Source organism: Eptatretus burgeri, chromosome 6 (assembly GCF_056783735.1).
Source record: "Eptatretus burgeri isolate ZD-2024b chromosome 6, Ebu_testis_v1, whole genome shotgun sequence".
Taxonomy (NCBI): Eukaryota; Metazoa; Chordata; class Myxini; order Myxiniformes; family Myxinidae; genus Eptatretus; species Eptatretus burgeri.
The window spans coordinates 42,030,260-42,050,989 of NC_140966.1; the positions used below are offsets into that span (position 1 = coordinate 42,030,260).

Consider the following 20,730-nt stretch of genomic DNA (forward strand, 5'->3'; position numbering starts at 1 on the left):
CAGATTGGCATGACTGCAAGCAGACATCTCTCTTCAGGACTGGGTCTCCCTTATCGATTGCCCCTGATGTTCATTCAGCCTGTGAATTCTTCCACAAAAACCTGCTCTCATGCAAAGATTCATCCCATGCCATCTCTAATTATCCTACCTTTCTTCCCACCCACAGTACACACTGAATCCTGTGGCGAGGCAATTGCTATAAAACAACTTGTATTCTCTTCCTGGAAGGCTAACCCAGCCGAAGGCAATCTCAGTGCATTACAAAAAGTCCGCAACAAGTGTGTGTCCACTCTCAGGAGAGCCAGAAAACAACATCTGTCCATCCTCAAGAACTAACTTTCAAACTTGTCTCCCTCTAAAACCTGGAGGAGCCTTGTTAAGTCGGTCTCTGATGTAAGCTCCATTTCCTTGCCTTCCTTCTCTTCAAATGGCATCACAGCCGACTCCACTCGTGAGAAGGCTGAATGCTTCAATTCTGCATTTGCTTCCAAATATTGTGTCCCCAACGCCTCATTCTCGGTACCCATCCTTCTCTTCCGGTTCTCTGCCATACTCAACTGCTCCTGGACTCTGTCTTTTGTGTCTGAGAAGGTTCTTTCAACACTCGACTCTGACTCTGCAATGGGACCAGACAGTATCAGCTCACATGTCCTAAAATCTTGCTCTGCTGCTCTTTCACATCCTCGTCCTCTCTCCGCCCTTTTCACCCTATAATTTGCCGTCATCTTCCATCGGCTTTGAAGTCAGCCAGTATCGCAGCATTATATAAAAAGGTGTAAAAATGGATCCCCATAACTTCAGACCAATTAGCTTACTTTGAATCATCAGCAACATCATGGAATCCATCATCACAGTTGACATAAAATCATTCCTTTTCTCCAACGACCTCATCTCAGATCATCACTTTGCATTCATACCAGGTTACTTTACCTTGGACATACTGCTTCCACTCTCCCAACAACGGATGGAGGCCCTCAATATCAGACTTGAGATGAGGGCCATATCTGGATATATCTCGAGCTTTTGATAGTCTGACATCCCATCTTGCTCTCCAATCTGTCTGCATATGGAATACAAGGCCAGCTCCACACTGATCACTAATTTCTCCACCTCGTCAACGTGTGGATCTTTTTTATTTTTTGGCACACACTTTCGAGGCTCGAATGAGAGCTCACAAACAGAACGTACAAGAGGGGCGGGAGAGGAAAGGAAAAAAACAGTGTGGAAGGGAGAGGGATGGGGTGGGGTACACGGGGTAAACAAGATGGACACTACAGGGACTTTCAGGTCCGAACACAACAGGGACATTCAGGAAGGAAAACGGGGAATATGAAGGAGGTGTGTTTGGGGTGGATTAGAGGGGGTCGAAAAGATCGTAGTTTTGGATGGGGAAAGATAAGAGATGGCAGTGAACAGTTGTTTTGAAGACCTGGGGGGATGAATGGGATTGAAGAGATTGTGGGAGTTTGTTTCAAAGGTGGGGAAAAAAAAGAGGAATGAAAGAGTGAAGGTGAGCAGTGATTCTTGATTTTAGTAGTTTTACCAGAAGGGGGTTGCTGGCGGACCTTGAGCGCCATGTGGAAATATGGGAGGGTGGGGGGGGGCGACGAGAGGAGACAAAGAATAGAAGACAGAAAGACCACCGACCTGACTGCGGTGAGAGACTGAGATACTCAGAGACTCAACCTTATTGCGGGAGATACCAATGATCCTAAATGCCTTGGTTTCCACAGCATGAAGCCGAGAAAGGTGAGAGGCAGGAGCACCAGCCCGGATGGTAGAGCAGTACTCCATCAGGCTATGGATGAAAGCATTGTATGTGGTCAGGAACTCAGGTGTGCCAAGGAAGGACTTTGCCCAGTCGTCGACTGGTTTTGAAGGTCAACTTGGAAATGTGGCTTTCCCAGGAAAGATAGCAGATAGTGAGACCCAGAAGCTGAATTAAAGGACTTCTTCAAGAGGATTGTTGAGAAAGAAGATGGGGGGGGGGGTCAAGACGGTCCTTTCGAAGAGAGTGAGAGAGTGAGATTTGTTAGGATTGAAAGACATGTTCCACGTATTGGACCATATTGTGATTTTACCCAGATCAGCAGAGAGCGAAGAAGCTGCGGCCTGTCGGTCTGAGGGTATGGCACAGGGTGGAGTCATCAGCAAAGAGATAGATAAAGAGGATTTTCCATTGAGAGAACTCCATTAAGGAAAGCGACAGGAAAGGAAGTCTGTTAGCCACGAGTGGAGATATTCTTGGATGCCATAGGATTGAGAGTTTGGTGAGCAGGGCAAGGTGACAGACCATATCGAAAACACGTGATATGTCTAGGGAGATTGCTCTGACTTAATGTCTGGCATGGAGGATCTCCATCCATTGTTGGAAGAGCAGAAGTAGCATATCCAGGGTGGAGTGACCTTGTCTGAATCCAAATTGATGATCAGAAATCAAGCCATTTGAGATTGGTCTGTAGTTGCAAGGATCTGTTTTTGCATCTTTTTATGCAGAGCGGTAATGTTTGCTGATTTCCAAGCAGATGGCAGATGACCTTGAGCAAATCAGAGGGTGAATAGAACAGAGAGAGTGAGGAAGAGCAGCAGAACAGGTTTGTTTGGACATGTCATCTGGCTGATGCCATCTGGACCACTTGCAGAATTTGAGTCGAGGTTTGAAAGCAAACTCTCCACCTTGTCAGGAGAAAAGGACAGAGTCCAGGAACAGCTCTGAGTGCAATTGGGTAAGGTGGGTACAGAAAGCGATAGGTTTGGGACACAATATTTAGAAGCAAACATGGAGTTTAGGCATCCAGCCTTTTCACGTGCAGTGTCAGCTGAGCGGCCATTTCAGGTAAGGGAGGGGGAACATACACAAGAAATAGACTTAACTGGACACCACTAGAATTTGGAGGAGGGAGACAGGTTTGAGAGTTCAGACTTGAGATTAGAAAGATGTTGTTTTTCTGGCTTTCCTGAGGGTAGACACACACTTGTTCTGAGTTTTGTGGAAGGAACTGAGATTGCCTTCAGTTGGATTACCCATCCATGAGGTGAAGGCAAGTTGTTTCAGGACAACTACCTCGCCACAAGCTTCAGTGTACCATGGGCGGTGGGAAGGGTAGAACAACTGAAGACGAGATGGGATACGTCTGTGCATGAGAGAGAGCAAGTTTCTTTGAAAGAATTCCCAGGACGAGTTGATGTCGGAGGAAGTCGAGATGGGAGACCAGTCTCGACGTTTGATGGCTGCTTGAAGTCTCTGCCAGTCAGCCTGAGTGAAATGCCAGACTTGACGGCGCTGAGGTGGTTTTCCAATCACAGCCAAAGAGATGTCAACTTTGATAAGCAAGTGGTCAAATGAACCAATTGGCACGGAGAAAGAACAGCAGATATTTTCAGGGAAATTTATCAAAATCAGATCCAGAATAGATGGAGTACCGATGGTTGCGATCCGATTTGGGAAGTTGACAGAATGTGTCAGTCCCAATGAGTTACAGTAGTCTTTTGCTGAAGTGCCATGGCAGGTGAGAGAGATACCCCACCCAGCCAACTGGCATGATGACAATTGAGATCACCACATATGAGGAAGAGAGAGTTGGGATGAGAGGATAGAAGTTGGTCCATGTTTTCGGAGAGCAAGATCTAAATGGGATCATCACTGTTTGGTGGACGGTACAACACACATAAACAAAGGGTGGGAGCACAGGGGAAGCCATAGCCAAAGGTATTCCTGGAGTTGTGGAGGAGTGAAGGCAGTGCATGGTGAGTGAGGAATAGAGTCTTTCATGAAGAGAGCAACTCCACCCCAGGATGATGTTCAGGTCTGTTATACCGGAGGAGCAAGTAACCAGGGAGAGATACAAGAGAGTCAGAGATGTCTTGAAGGAGGAAAGTTTCTGTGAAGCAGATTGCCTGGTTTGTCAGTGCCAACCTCTATGGAAGGACCTGTCAGGTTTAAGCAAAGACCCTGGATGTTTGAGGTCCTCACTGTAAAGGAAGAGGGAAGGGAGGAGGTTTTGGATGCAGGGGAGGGGAATGATAGCAGGAGGGTGGAGGTAAGGAGAGTTGTTGAAAGAATGTGGGGGATTGCAGAAGAGCTCGGGGAGAGGGCCAGATGAGAAGGAGAAAAGGCTCGGTGGTGATGAGTTGAGGTACAGTGGGGAGTAATAAGAGAGGGGGCAGAGAGCAGTTGAAGGTTGGAAGAGGTGGAGTGATGAAATGAAAGAGAGGATGGGGAAGGAGGCACCTTTGTGGATGTGAGGAGGGGCAACTTTGGGAAGGGGTACTGAGGGGGAAGATTGGAGGGAGAAGGGTGAAGGGAGAGTTTTTGAGAAAGGTGAGGAGGAAAGAGTGTGAAGGTTGCTTTGAGAGGGAGGGGAGACAATGAGAGCAGGCATGGCGAAGGTGCAGGAGGTTGATGGGAGAGGTGGGGAGAGGGGAAGGATGAGACGGTGGAGGGATGGTGAAGAAGGGAGTGGGCAGGGGGAGGTACAATATTTGAGGGGTTTGGAAGAGGGGGAGGAGTGCTGAGGGGAAGGAAGGAGCATGTTTGTGGTGATGAATGTACTGATTGAGAGTGAGATATCTGTTCGGTTAGAATGGAGCCCACAGATGTTAGAACACCACACACTTTGGGACAACTGAGGAGGAGCTGACACTGAAGCAGAAGACAGTGAAGGGGTGTCAAGAGCTCTGAAAACCCTGTAGCATCTTGAGGTTATTGCTTAAAAAAAATTTTTTTTTTTGAAGGGGGGCTCCACACTTAGCTGCCCATTGTGGCTCTTAGTAGAGTCATATCCAGGACTCCCGTGACCATGGAGAGCATAAGTTCGTTTGAGGATGGATTTTGGTACTTTTGGGTATTTACAAAAAAATGAGCTCCTATTCCCCTCCCAAAAGTGTGGGCAAACTCCACCAGAGGGCAAAATCCAAAATGGCCACTGGTGGCCATCTTGGAAATTACACAATTACATAACTCTTGAGTAAAAATAACTTACAGACATGAAATAAGTGTCGTTTTTTACTAATTCAATGACTGGGGTCCATTCCAGTGGTTATTCTTTCATTTCGTGATCATCTTCAATGTGAAATCCAAGATGACTGCCAACAGCCATATTGAATGTATGAATATTTCACATCTTCCAAACTAGTTAAGGTAGGAAGACGATTAAGGTATTGTTTTTAAGTAATTATATGGCGGGAAATTCATTCCAGGTGTAACTTGTCGACTTGGAGGTCATCTTCACGATGAAATCCAAAATGGCCACCAGTGGCCATCTTGGAAATTTTTCAAAAATACATAAATCTTCAGTAAATTAACATACAGGCATGAATTATGAAGTGTCTTTTTGACGACAAATTAATTCCAGGTGTTACTTGCCCATTTTGAGGTCATCGTCAGACCTGAAAATATGATCTAGGTTGTTTCTAACTCATTTTTATGGTCATTTTTGCAGCTCATTCATCATTCAGCTCACGCCTTTCATCATTAATCTTATTGTTGGTGATGTATTTGAGCCAGCAGCGATGATGGTATCGTATCTCAGCTGCAAATGGGTCAGGTGTGGCATCAATCAGTTTGAGAATGCGATCTCTCATGTCCATGTCGTCTAGTAACACTGTATGCTGTTTAAGCACGTTCCAAGCCTTTTCTTGATTTTGAAGATACAAAGTATTTAATTTCCGTCCAGGATGCTTTTTGTCTTCTGGACGCATGCTATAGGCACATAAGTTTTTATCATGTAGATGCCCTATACTCGAACGTCGACGTTTCGGTGAAGGAGCTGGAAGGGGATCAGCAGCAGCAGATTTTGGGGTCTCGGACGCAGACGTAGATTCACTGCACACACAGGAAAAAAAACAACAACAAGGTATTGAGTTCATGTGTGATGGTAACAAGTAGCAAACACAAGATCAATTGAGGAAATCCAAACCCAATAAAACAGCAGGGTTGATCAAAGAGGAAAATGCAGACACAACAAATAAAGTTCAATTGTCAAAATTTTGCACCTCCAATTATGCATAAAAATGCGCAAGTGTAAAGAAAACATGAAACCAACAAACTTAACGAAATAAAATAGTGAGCTGGTACAAGTGTGAACAAATTAGCAGGAACTGTTCTCCAACCACAAATAGCAGAAAAGGTCAGGGCAAAACAAGGCCAACACAGTATTTAAAGACTGCCTGTAGAACTGCAACTGCAGGGGTTGCCTGCTTTGTTCACGATATGTAGATTTTCGCTTTTCAGCTTGCTGGAGCTTTCTCTTGCTTGAAATCGACAGGTAACATTCCTTATCCATGTAAAGACTTTTGTGTCCCTTTTCCCAGTTGACACTCTCATATTTTTCTGACCTCGGAAGGATGACAGGCTGAGTCAACCCACCTGGAGTTATTTAACGGCACGAAGGGAGCTTATATATATATATATATATATACATACAATATATCATACCCCCCTGTCTGTTCAGTGAAATTTATTTAACTTGGTGTAGTGCAGGTATGATGGGACAAAATATGCCCTCACAAGGAATCCTGACACAAGAGGTGGCCGTTTGGCCCATCGTGGCTGCGCCACACCAACACCACCAGACCAATCCAGATTAAAAAAAGAAATGCAAATTTTTTTTGTGGTTTCTTTTCTCTTTTTTTTTTTGTCTTTTTCAGATCCTCGTGGAGGATCTCCAAGTCTTACTCACGTTGTTGTTCTTCATCTTCTTCTTGTGGACTTTTTTGTTTCACAGCCTACAGTTTTCATCGAAACTTCCTGAAACTTGGCATATATATGTAAAAATACCCTGCGCAGACAGTAACCATCTCCGATTTTGAAAATTGCTCCGAGAAGAAAAAAAGTTATGACGTCAAAATATCTCCGCTCATGGAAATCGCCGAAAAAATTATCTCCGAAACTTGGCAGGCTTTTTGAATTCTGTTTGTGGGAATCGAACAGGGGTTGTCGAGAAACTGCGGTCGCAGACAGACAGACAGATAATTCCAGCAGTGTGTGTGTGTGTGTGTGTGTGTGTGTGTGTGTGTGTGTGTGTGTGTGTGTGTGTGTGTGTGTGTGTGTGTGTGTGTGTGTGTGTCTGTCTGCGACCGCCGTTTCTCGACAACCACTGGTCCTATCTAATTTAAACTTGCCAGGAATATCGCTGGGGACCTGAGGATGTGCCTTTTCGAGGTTTGATATTAATCGGACAAGTGGTTCCCAAGTTATGGCCATTTATTTACCAAACTAATGACAGGACACGGTGCTATGACGTCACGATTGACGTCACAATTCTTTTTTTTTCTTTCTTTTTTTGCACGTACGGGCACGCACGGGCCCGCACTAGTTATCTTAAACATCTGGATCATACCTCCTCGTTACCGCCTCCTTTTAAACCACCTACGTCATTTCCTTGTTGTTATTGGTTTAACCTGGAATTTATACCCAGGTGCCGACCGAATACCCATTGGGGATGCGCGGGTTTACCGGTCCATGGGATATTGGTAGAAATTCTCAGGCGTTCTGGGTCTCACGGCCTCCTCCTGCCGTCGTGCGTTTGAAATCTCTCGCAACGTTCAAACCGACGCGCGTCACCCATTGGTTCGCTCTCGCTCAACTGCGCATGCGCACCGAGCATAGCAACCCGTGACGTCTCGACGGTCGCACGTTCGAGTCGCGATGATGCACAAGGAAGTCTCGCTGTATTTTCTCTTTTCACAGCACGTTTGTTTGCCTGCGGAAGTTTGAGCGGGCGAAACGGAAGTTTTGACCCGACACGTCGGAAGTCCTTAGTCCTCGGGAATGAGCCTGCGACGGTGCGAGTGTGTGCCCGTCACACGTCGTGTCCCGTTCGTCCATAATGTACGCGACATCAAGCTGTTGAGAAAATGTCCCAAGGCTGGTCAAGGAGCGACAGAAAGGAGGCGGACAGGCTGATGCGGAGGCGGAAGCTGGAGGAGAAAACTCGTCGACAGCAGGTACAGCAGGCACAGCAGCACAGATTCCTTGGTGCTCGACCTCCGGTTATGGAGTATATACCCGCCGGGAGGCTGCACGTCGGGGCGAGACCTCCGGATTATATGGAGTATATGCACGTCGGGGCGAGACCTCCGGTTATGGAGTATATACCCGCCGGGAGGCTGCACGTCGGGGCGAGACCTCCGGATTATATGGAGTATATGCACGTCGGGGCGAGACCTCCGGTTATGGAGTATATGCACGTCGGGGCGAGACCTCCGGTTATGGAGTATATACCCGCCGGGAGGCTGCACGTCGGGGCTAGACCTCCGGATTATATGGAGTATATGCACGTCGGGGCGAGACCTCCGGTTATGGAGTATATGCACGTCGGGGCTAGACCTCCGGTGATGGAGTATATACCCGCCGGGAGGATGCACGTCGGGGCTAGACCTCCGGATTATATGGAGTATATGCACGTCGGGGCGAGACCTCCGGTTATGGAGTATATGCACGTCGGGGCGAGACCTCCGGTTATGGAGTATATACCCGCCGGGAGGCTGCACGTCGGGGCTAGACCTCCGGATTATATGGAGTATATGCACGTCGGGGCGAGACCTCCGGTTATGGAGTATATGCACGTCGGGGCTAGACCTCCGGTGATGGAGTATATACCCGCCGGGAGGATGCACGTCGGGGCTAGACCTCCGGATTATATGGAGTATATGCACGTCGGGGCGAGACCTCCGGTTATGGAGTATATGCACGTCGGGGCTAGACCTCCGGTGATGGAGTATATACCCGCCGGGAGGCTGCACGTCGGGGCTAGACGTCCGGTTATGGAGTATATACCCGCCGGGAGGATGCACGTCGGGGCTAGACCTCCGGTTATGGAGTATATACCCGCCGGGAGGCTGCACGTCGGGGCTAGACCTCCGGATTATATGGAGTATATGCACGTCGGGGCGAGACCTCCGGTTATGGAGTATATGCACGTCGGGGCTAGACCTCCGGTGATGGAGTATATACCCGCCGGGAGGATGCACGTCGGGGCTAGACCTCCGGATTATATGGAGTATATGCACGTCGGGGCGAGACCTCCGGTTATGGAGTATATGCACGTCGGGGCTAGACCTCCGGTGATGGAGTATATACCCGCCGGGAGGCTGCACGTCGGGGCTAGACGTCCGGTTATGGAGTATATACCCGCCAGGAGGATGCACGTCTGGGCTAGTCCTCCGGTTATGGAGTATATACCCGCCGGGAGGCTGCACGTCGGGGCCAGTCCTCCGGTTATGGAGTATATACCCGCCGGGAGGATGCACGTCGGGGCTAGTCCTCCGGTTATGGAGTATATACCCGCCAGGAGGCTGCACGTCAGGGCCAGTCCTCCGGTTATGGAGTATATACCCGCCGGGAGGATGCACGTCGGGGCTAGACCTCCGGTTATGGAGTATATACCCGCCGGGAGCTGCACGTCGGGGCTAGACCTCTGGTTATGGAGTATATACCCGCCAGGAGGCTGCACGTCGGGGCTAGACCTCCGGTTATGAAGTATATACCCGCCAGGAGGCTGCACGTCGGGGCTAGACCTCCGGTTATGGAGTATATACCCGCCGGGAGGATGCACGTCGGGGCTAGACCTCCGGTTATGGAGTATATACCCGCCAGGAGGCTGCACGTCGGGGCTAGACCTCTGGTTATGGAGTATATACCCGCCAGGAGGCTGCACGTCGGGGCTAGACCTCCGGTTATGGAGTATATACCCGCCAGGAGGCTGCACGTCGGGGCCAGTCCTCCGGTTATGGAGTATATACCCGCCGGGAGGCTGCACGTCAGGGCCAGTCCTCCGGTTATGGAGTATATACCCGCCGGGAGGATGCACGTCGGGGCTAGTCCTCCGGTTATGGAGTATATACCCGCCGGGAGGATGCACGTCGGGGCTAGTCCTCCGGTTATGGAGTATATACCCGCCGGGAGGCTGCACGTCAGGGCCAGTCCTCCGGTTATGGAGTATATACCCGCCGGGAGGATGCACGTCGGGGCTAGACCTCCGGTTATGGAGTATATACCCTCCGGGAGCTGCACGTCGGGGCTAGACCTCTGGTTATGGAGTATATACCCGCCAGGAGGCTGCACGTCGGGGCTAGACCTCCGGTTATGGAGTATATACTCGTGGGGGCTTGCACGAAGCAAAGCGGAAGATCCTCGTCGTTTAATGTTATTTGTGTGTTGCTGACTGTACACTTCCTCACGTTTGTTGCTTCGAGGTTCGAGATAACTTCTTCCCAGGTGGCTGAGCCAGGACCACGTTCCACACCTCTTCTCGTTCGCGTGTGTCTTGAGTGAGCAACAGGAAGTGCATGCCGCGCACCCCCCTCCCTCCTCATGTTTGTGTGACACAGTAATGTCGCTGAGAATCATTTAAAAGTTTAAACAAATGCATCGTTTACATGTTGTGAGTTAAGAAAGCACAACAAACGCTGTTTTTCACCACCTGCGTTGTTTGTGGTACATTTGATTAATTTATACACAGGTACTTACTGTACGTCCTTTAGTTTTACATTAAAAACGATATTACAACATGATATTTCAAAACGCTGTGACCGGATTTTGTGGGGCAGATAACAGCAATTTTTGAGAGGAATCGTGCAAATGATGACGCAAGCATCAAATTTGGCACATTTGTTCTCCAGGGGATTCGAATCAAATCTGCCTGATTGGCCTTTTGAAAATCCAAAATTTGAAAAAAAATAATAAAACTTCAAAAAAGTCAAGATCACGAATCAATGTTGGATGCTGGCTGAGATTGGTGAATGTTTCAGAAACATCATCAAAGACGTTCCAAGTCTGCCATGCAGTTTTCTTCCCTTTACCGCGGAAGGCAGACATGACATCACATCCAGTGAACGCATGGAAGTATGGGATCCCTCCAGCTTTCTCAGGCCCTATTGCAGAAACTACCTCATGGACTGGAATCCATCGCACCTTGGCTCCTTGGCCAAAGGCAATCCACATGTTCTCAAGACCTAGTTCCTGTAAGGAAGGCAGTACAGATATTGCTATGACTAGTACGTCCATATCATTATCCTTAATGATAATTTACTTGCGACCATCCGTCGTTGCATCCCTGGCGTGTACAAATATTCGAGTGTCAGCTTCTTCATGACGACATGGAGACGCAGCATCCAGTGACTTCCTTGTGTTGCTAATGGCATCTTCTCCTTTTGTGACAATGACTGTGCTTGTCGTCTGTGCTTCACACATCTTTTCCGCAAGGAAGTGAAACAGCTCAGTCTTGTTGCTGTCATCTCGAAGAAAGCTTCTCCAGTTAATTGGGGTCTTACTGGTTCCTGTCACTCTTCTTCTGATTCCTTGCCCCCTTTTCGACCTTACCTCGGACTTCAGACTTGACTTCTTGCACACATCAAACACTATGTCTACCCTCTCGTACCTGGCACCATAGGATTCCACCTTTAGGATGATGTTTTCTTTAGCATAGTCATCAAATATCTTTGAAGTGCGTGGAGGTAGGGCATTGATAAGTGCTGAGCCATCAATGACGACTGTATCTCCCCTTGGTTCTCTGTCTGGGATGTTCACTTGCGCTTCAAGAATTTCAGCCAGCTGTGACTTTTTGAAGTTTTTTTTTTTTTTTTCTTCAAATCTTTGAAAATTTGGATTTCCAAATGGCCAATCGGGCAGATTTGATCAGAAAGCCCTGCAGAACAGAAATGCCAAATTGTATGCTTGTATTATAATTTGCATGATTTTTCTACTATCTACTACACTAATTATAACAAAACTTGGTGGATGAGTTGGTTCGGTGACAACAAGCCAATTTGATTTTGATTTAGGTCCAGATCCAGATTCGGCCTCTCGGTGGGATTCAAAATGTAAACTGTTCAGCTTGGTGGAGGTTTGTACTCTACTGAGTTTTTATTTATTTACTGGCAAAGGTACCCGACCTTGCCGGGCAATGCCACATCCCTCCTTCCACCCCTTCCTCCTCCCACCCCTCCTCACCCAATCCCCCGCTTCCCACCCTTCCATTTATTTATTTTTTTGCCCGTGAATTACCACTATACCGTAGAACTGGACTGACTGAACACACACACACACACACACACACACACACACACACACACACACACACACACACACACACACACACACACACACACACACACACACACACACACAATTAATTGTACAGTATCAGGGCTATTCCTGAAATCTATACTAATAATTGTCATTGTGTGTGTGTGTGTGTGTGTGTGTGTGTGTGTGTGTGTGTGTGTGTGTGTGTGTGTGTGTGTGTGTGTGTGTGTGTCAGCCGGCAGTTGCTACAAGGTCGAGCTGAACATAGACGGCACACACGGATGTGGTACATGTGACTAGATTTGTATCTGACTAAAGGCACTCTCCGCAGTTGTGTGTGGGCGTTCCTGCATGCTTCGTTACGGGTGCCGTGGTGGCAAAGGTTCATCCCGTATCTTATGATGATTATGAGTGGTGGAGGTTTTACCTTTTAACTTCAGCGGACGAGCGATCACGTTTTCCTTTGTCCTCGTGACTTTCTAAAGCAATTGGTTATTTTATATGAATTGGGTGTGTGCTTCAAAGGTTATATATATATATATATATATATATATATATATATATATATATATATATATATATATATATATATATATATATATATATATATATATATATATATATATATATATATATATATATATATATATTGTTGCGGATTTGCGCCCGCCGGCGTGCGAGCGGCCACGTAACTCGAATCGCGGCACGTCGCCCACCGGACGGACAATCCTGTCGTGACCCTCTCGGACTAACGCCGGGAACTAGTCACGGGTGGGCCTTTCGGCCTCACCACGATCGTGCCAATCGGCCCCCCGCGTGGGATAGGGTTGCTCGCCAAATTCGACCTACCTAAGTACCCACACGGAGGGTAGACCGGGCGATCGCACCTCGCCGCAGGTCGACTTCGGACACGGGCCACTTTAAGCGACCCGTTCCGTACTATCGGGATAACCGAGCGGTGTTATCGTCAACCTCGACGGTTCGATTAATTATTGGGCGTATTTAGCCCATGACCAACCCTTTATGTGAAGTAAGTTGGAGATTCAATAAAGGAAAAGACGAAGCGAAACGGGAAAAACAGTTCAACATAAAGCACATTTATTCCGCGGCAAACGGAAAGCACACATATACAATTATACACCAAAAGCAAATGTAAAAGAAGAAACACCACAATAATGCACAAAAAGCAAATGTAAAAGAAGAAAAACACACTGCAGATCTACTACCGACTACCGAGCACACGGCAACACTTATACAGTTTTACTTCACAGACGGCGCCGACAACACATATACTCAAAGCAAAAGAAAAAGGGACCACCCTCCACTATGAGGGGGCAGACGGGCCTGGGGCCGAGACCGCGTCGAGCCTACCCGTCTGGTGATGAGCCGCAAAATGGCGGTGGCGCCCCGACTCCGCGGGCCTCGCGGACAGTGTCTGGAATGGGGTGGGAACGGGGTCCCCTTCTCACACTATCTCAGCGTGGGGGGAAACAGGAGGGGGTTGTTGATGCTAGGGGGGGATGAGGATATCTCGCTGGCTCGGGTCCCGCGACGAGCGTCTCCACCGCGACCTCGGTCGCGTTATCGGCCTCCCCTCTCCGCAGCTCCCCGACTCTGACACGAGCGCCCTCTCGACTGCTTTCACCGCCGCCACTTCTCCAACTCTCCCACTCTCCACAGCTCCACAGCTCCGTCCAACTGCTTTCTCCGACTCTTCTCTTCTCCACTCTCCTTGACTGACTCTTTCCAACTCCACTGCCTTTTTGGCGAGCGAACGCGGCCCTTTATAGCCCCCGTGGCTTCGCTCCTTCACCTTCGACCCTTTACCTCTGGCTGGCTCCCCATTGGACAGAGGAAAAGTGGGCGTGAATGCTTTTTGATCCACGAATCTGCATATAGCGATTATACTCCGACGCACCTGGAGGCGGGGCCAAATCGCCCCACGCTCGCCGATAGGACGGAACAGAAGTGGGCGTGAATCATTTTTGATCCGATTTCTTCGGAAAGGCTGGTGTTTTTGCACCCGCTGCTCGGTGCGCGCCCTGCACGAGTCCAGAATCGGTGTCCACAAGCGGCGCGGGAATGGCGGTGATGCGATGGTTGCGAGAGCGAGATGTGACGGCAAGGGTCGTGGCTGTTGTTGTGAAGCGGCGTTGCGGTTGGTGGTTGTTGTGTGATGGCTGTTGAGACGTGGTTGGTGGTGGTTGTGGTGGTAGTAATGGCGGCTGGTCCAAAATAAAGATAGTAAAAGAAAAACGGCTATCTAGAGGGTCGCAGCCTGAATGAATGACATTTATTCCCTCTAAACAACGGGTTTGGACTAACTACACATATACTTACAGAGATATCTCACCGAAGGGACCTGAATGGTGGTTTGCGAATTTCGTCAACCACAACAATATATATATATATTTATATATATATATATATATATATATATATATATATATATATATATATATATATATATATATATATATATATATATATATATATATATATATATATATATATAGTTTCTCTTTGTGAGTTTCAGAGCAAAATTTATTTGATAACATCCGGTTTCCGAGCCGTTTGCCATACTCCAATCAGCTGATTACCGAAAAGTAGCCGGTATCGATGAAGCACTCATTGTGTGTGTGTGTGTGTTTTCATTAAAGCATAACATTGTCTCTCTGCTAACTCCCCCTACCCCACCCCTCTCTCTCTCTTTGTCCAATCCTCACTCCACCCCCTCCTAATACAGTGCAGCATCCTCCTCCCACACCTCTCCCTCCCTCCCTCTCTCTCTCTCTCCCCCTCTCTCTGGAAATATTCGGACGGTGGGTATGTCCAGACAGACCCTCCCCTCATGCTGCCTTCCCTTCCACCACCCCTTCTCGGTCTCCCTCCCTCCTAACTTTCTATCTTTTTCTCTCCCTTCGTTCACCCCCCCACCCCCTTATTATCCCCATCTGCGAAGCAACAGGTGTTATTTGCTAGTGTAATATAATTTCAACGATTGTTGTAAATGGTGTTGATTTCACAACATCCGACATTCAACTTCATTTAAACTGTAAACCTCAAAACATAGTTTCCTAACTTAAAGTAAGAACATTAACCTGTAAGCGAGTGAATGGTTTCCCAGCTGGCACGGTTCTTTCTCGAGGTTTCGATCCTATCAGCCCAGAACTTCTCGAATTTCCGGATCCACATCAGTGGATCCACAATCTCAGTAGCGTACAGTCAACCCGTCAATGCAACATCACTAATCGGACTCCTCGCTTGAGGATTTAATATGATATCTCATCGTTACAACTCCCATCACACAGTCTATTATATGATATATTAAATCATGCACATCTTACCTTGAATATAACACGTCCACCTTCCAGTACGACCACCCCACTCACCTCTGGATCAAACTGTTATATAAATATTTAAAAAGTTATTTATAAACGTTTTTAAAAATTTTTATTTTTATAAGTACTTCCTTGTGTCCTTGTAATAGTAACCACTGAAATGGGTTTAAAACACACACACACACACACACACACACACACACACACACACACACACACACACACACACACACACACACACACACACACACACACACACACACACGACAATCCGGTAGGCGGACATGGGTAGTCGATCAAATCGAATTTAGTCGTTTTTCAGCCGTTACTAGCCAACGAAAGCGTCCATAGCAACGGTTCTTTCTCACACATTACTAGGACATACCATGAACCTACCATACCAGTTTCATGTAGATCTGACTCATAGTCTCTGAGATATAACGAACTTCGTTTTTTTATTGTTTTCGACCAGGGTTCATTCAAAGTCTATCTTCTCCGACAGTTTTCATAGGATCTGGCTGGAAATTTTTGACAATATGGCTGAATGTACTGCCCACAGTCGCTCGTGGTCCGATTTTTGATTTTCGAAAAAGTAATTTTTGAGTTTTTTTTTGAAAATTTCAAAGGTCCGTTGCTAGGCAATGGATGGGTCTATAACAACGGTTCTCATTTGCACACAACTAGGTCATGGTATGAACCTACCAACCAAGTTTCATCGAAATCGCCATTGTATTAACGGAGCACTGGACCGAACAGACATGCACACAGACAGACAGACAGACAGACAGACAGACAGACAAACATATCGACGGAAATACTGATAATAAGGGTAGACTAGATCGACTACCCAATTAATTGTACTTTTGATAAAGACCATTGATTTATTAGGTACGAGCAAATACCACCCGTCAATAAGAGGTGGGGGGCGGGAGAGGGGTAGGGGAAGGGATGGCACACGTGTGGTGGAGCATTAATTATTATGATTCATACTGTCGCATCAAAATTATTCTGCGTAGAATAACAGTGAAGATGGAAACAAAGTAATGTCTGAAATCCATTTTCTACCGGTCATACGATAAATACCGCCGAGACATGTCTGGAGACACGCCACCCGTAGACGAAGAAACACCGTCCGTAGACGAACAATGCCCATCACCCCAATTGACATAAAATCATTCCTTTTCTACAACAACCTTATGTTATTTGATCAATTCGGATTCAGACTTTGTCACTTGACCATCGACATGCTACTGAGACAGGCTCGTAAAGCTGTTAGTATGGACATTAAAATGAATGTGGTGAAGCAATCTGGCATGGGGAGCATTTGGTGGACACTGTCCATGCACTCAGCCTTCCTCCCTCGACCGTAAGTGCAATTACTAGTAACGCCACCAAAATAAAGTCAAGCGCCTCATTGTCTCAATAATCGCTCCACCCACACCCGCACCTCCTAGGCCTGGACATTCGCTGCGTGCCACAGATTTTGTTGCATACCATACACATTTACAGTACTGTACTTAAAACCATTCAAAATTTATCAAGTCAGACATTCATTTACGTTTATTGATTTATTAGTTATTATGTCCTTTGTATTTATTTGCAAAAACTGTATTCGCAAATTTACTGTCTTTACCTTGGTTAGAGTGAGGTTAGGCTGTAAATTTCCGCTCATGAACACATCTTCAAATAATAACATTATGCCAGGGGAACATCGTCTGCTATTTACGTTTTTCATTTTACATTCAGTTTATTTTTTTTGCAACTCATCTTGAGTGTAAATCGAGGAGTCCCTGTACTGCTCCCCTGGGCTGCCTCCCCTGCCTCACACCTTGCTCAGCTTGATGCCGTGGAAACCAAGGCTTTCAAGATCATTGGAATCTTCCATGATGAAGCCGAGTCGATGGGCCTATCACTTTCACATCACAGAGAGATGGACCCTGTCTTCTACCGCCTCGTTTCTGGTCTTGCATCCTCTGCCATTTCCGTGCTCTGTCGCCCCCACCCCCTCCCCCTCTCCCCCCTCATGTTTCTGCAGGGTGCACAAGGTCTGCCAACAACCCACTTTTGATGAAACCCCCAAAATCAAGAATCACTGCTCACCTCCAATCTTTCATTCCGCTTTTCTCCCGCTTGTGGAATCGACCTCCACATTCTCTTCAATGATAATCTTTGTTTTATGCCCCAATCAACGCGTACTTGTGGGAGTTGTAATAAGCTGCAGAGGGCCCTGGTTGGAGGCAGAATATTTTTGTGGAGGCACTGCCCCTGGGCAGCGGGATAGCCGATCACATGACCAGCCATATGCTGGACAGCGGGCCCAAGTGCAAAAAGGCTGCGCACACATGCACACGGCAGAGACATGGTGAGAAGAGGTGTGTGTGTGTGTGTGTGTGTGTGTGTGTGTGTGTGTGTGTGTGTGTGTGTGTGTGTGTGTGTGTGTGTGTGTGTGTGTGTGTGTGTGTGTGTGTGTGTGTGTGTGTGTGTGTGTGTGTGTGATTTCAATTATTAATATGGGAGGAATGGTGGGGGATTGACACATTAGAGAAGGGAGGGTCTGTTTTATCGGTTTTATCTGCTTTGAAGCAGCACGAGACCTCACAGTGAAGCCGATTGATTTCTGTTTATTTTGCATGTTTATTTATATTGTGATATGTATATTTTTGCCTACCACCCACCTTCCTCTACATTTTCTCCAAGTTCAGGAACCTAACCCCTTTTTCCAATAGGCCCTTGGTTTTAACTATCGTGGCATTTTCCAGGACCATAACCTCTGTGATATTAAGGGTTGACTGTGCACACACGTACTGGTGGCACATTTCACTCAACCTGCATATCGATTGAGACCAAGTCAATGTCATTGTTATTTAGCGCACAAGATGTAAATCAGACCATGGAGCTGTAAACCAAATTTTGTACAAATAATTCCATGGTAAGACTAGAACTTGGGTGTGGAAAACCCCAAAACACCATCTCTGCCACACCATGTGCTTGTGCATGGTTCTTATCCAGATCCCATTCTTTGTGACCCTTGGACCTCTCGTCTCTCAAGAAAACCAACTTTTTATTCACGGCTTTCATCTGAGATGATTGTTTTAAAATGTCTTTCCTCCTCTTCAAATGAGAATTGTATGTACAGTTTTCTGTATTGATTAAATTTCAATTTGATGATTTATACTTTATATCTTGATTGTAAAATCCAGTAATGAACAGTTCCCTCTTTCTTGGTCAACAAATAAAACTCAGGTGTGAAATGCAGCACATTCAGGAAATCATAGGCCTGTATTCAGCTTTATAATATATCTAGCATGTTCATAAATAATTGGCAGGACTTTATATATTGTTATGTTTGTGGGGTAGATGGAGGAATTTCATCGGAAAGATAGGATTGTGTAGAGTTGCTTGGTCCATGGACGTGCAGGAGACATCTCAATGTAACCTAAGTAGGGAAACTGTGAGCTTAAGTGTTACTTGTCACCACACGGGGGGGGGGGGGGGTGGTGCTGTGTTAAATTAGGTAGGGTTTAAGGATAATTTCTCCCAGTATGTGATTGCCCCCTGTGACCTCCTATGTATTTGCATTTCAAAACCGGCGATAAAAAGGGATGACGTCCTTTAAACAACAACAACTGAGCTGCATTTCCAAGCAGGCAAGAAACCCTGCCTCCAGGGGTGACAACTAGCAAACCACACCCCCGAGAGTGGATGATTGATAGGCGTGACATCAGGGAGGAGGATAGAGTTGGGTTCGGAGCAGGACACTAAGGAGGACTGACACAAAAGCGAGAGAGGCAGAGATGGCGGTTAGAAGAGAAGGGCATTACAGCTGGCTTCCCTCTACACAGTGAAGAAGACTGCATGATTCTTATGTTCGTGCTGAGGCGAATTTGCTCGCATGGTGAAGCATTACGCTGGCCACTGACTGTTGGCTGGGTCATATGAGACCAGCCTCGAAGCCTTGTGTGATATTGTCATGCCATCAGAGGAAGATGGAGCTGTTCTGCAGAGCAGCGGCGTCAGCAAGTGCGATCGACGAAAGAATTTGTACGGCGGTTCCTGAGCCCTGGTGAAGAGTATTGCCACCTGAATTGCCTCCTGTATGTTTTCCCAACCAGAGAGCAGCTGGGTGCCATTTTTGGCACATTTTCCATGCAATAACGAAGCGGTTTGTTGAACACCAAGTTCCAAAACTCATCCCTGGGCATACAGCTAAGTTCTGGGATAAAGGAGGGATTTTTATGTTTTTTTTTTTCTGTCCCCTTGTCTGTATAAAAGTCTGTGTGGAGGTGCCTCGAAATTAGATTTAGTTCTACCTCTCGTTCCGTTTTGATTATTACCCTTTGAATTGTTTCCATTGTAAATATTTGATTTATCTTCATTAAACCCCGTATTTGTTTAAGTTGCTTGTGTTGTCTATTTGTTGTGGGTACGAATATAAACCCCTGTGCTGTGCTTCCTTCCGTTACGTGCATTTGCCGCCCTCCCATCCCACGCGTGCCATAATCTCCGAGGATCTCGGCTGAAAGCCTCCAAAGAAAATCGTTTGGCTATCCGTCCAGGTCGGGGCAAAACCCCCCTGGACGTGACAACATTGATCATGAAATTGTGAACCCATTCCGTGAAATCAAGCAGTGATCTTTTTTATTAGGGTTTATGAGTACAGGGTACCCTATTGTTTTTCTTCTGTTTATTATTATTACGCATTATTATTATTTTTCTTCCGCCGTAAATTTGCAAAATTTCCAATTTTTTTTCGCTTTAAATGCCATTTTCTCAGGAATGATAAGACCAATCGACACAAAATTTTCACCAAATATGTATCTTTTTTGATAGCATACATAATTGATAATTGTGACGTCATAGGTCACGTGATACGGGCGCCATCTTGAAAAAACAGATAAACTTTGGATCTCTGTATCTCGGAAACCTTCTAGGGTAAAAAAATTTTGCTTGATACATTTTAACAAGCTCCCTCTCAGGAATACGTGTGATTTTTCGTGACGTCATCAGTGAAGAGGTATCCCAGTAAAAATTCGTCAAGTAGAACGCCACATGGCAAAAATTTGAAATTTCTTGAGCGTCATCTACACAAAAATTCATCGTAGAAAAAAATATTTTGATGTCATCGGTGACGTAATTCGGCCGCCATCTTGTTTTTTAGTGTTTTTTTTTTTTAAATCTTCTTCTCCAGAAAGGCTGTGCAGATTGAGGCGAAACTTTACACGCACATTCCCCCTGAGGTTCTCTTTCAAGTTTGTTAATTTGTTGTTGATATGTCACATGGTTGGCGGCCATCTTGAAAAAACCCTAAAACCTTCAAACATCTTCTTCTCCAGAAGTGCTGGTCCAATGAAGGCGAGATTT

At 46.5% G+C, this 20,730-nt stretch overlaps 2 protein-coding genes across 2 annotated transcripts in view; one reads left to right on the top strand and one right to left on the bottom strand.

Annotated features, from left to right (window-relative positions):
• Nucleotides 1–4,338: 4,338 nt before the first annotated feature.
• LOC147024634 (uncharacterized) lies at nucleotides 4,339–7,576 on the bottom strand. Its single transcript, XM_085884734.1, has 2 exons — nucleotides 7,457–7,576; nucleotides 4,339–5,824 (listed from the first exon to the last, which is right to left on the bottom strand). The coding sequence occupies exons 1-2, from the start codon at nucleotides 7,462–7,464 to the stop codon at nucleotides 5,443–5,445; spliced, it is 390 nt and encodes a 129-aa protein (XP_085740860.1). The 5' UTR covers nucleotides 7,465–7,576; the 3' UTR covers nucleotides 4,339–5,442.
• Nucleotides 7,577–7,656: 80 nt separating this feature from the next.
• SIRT7 (sirtuin 7) overlaps nucleotides 7,657–20,730 on the top strand; it is an 83,272-nt gene continuing 70,198 nt past the window's right edge. The window contains exon 1 of the mRNA XM_085884712.1: nucleotides 7,657–7,947. Within this exon, the coding sequence (XP_085740838.1) occupies nucleotides 7,858–7,947 (90 nt within the window). The 5' untranslated portion in view covers nucleotides 7,657–7,857. The remainder of the gene's footprint in view (nucleotides 7,948–20,730) is intronic.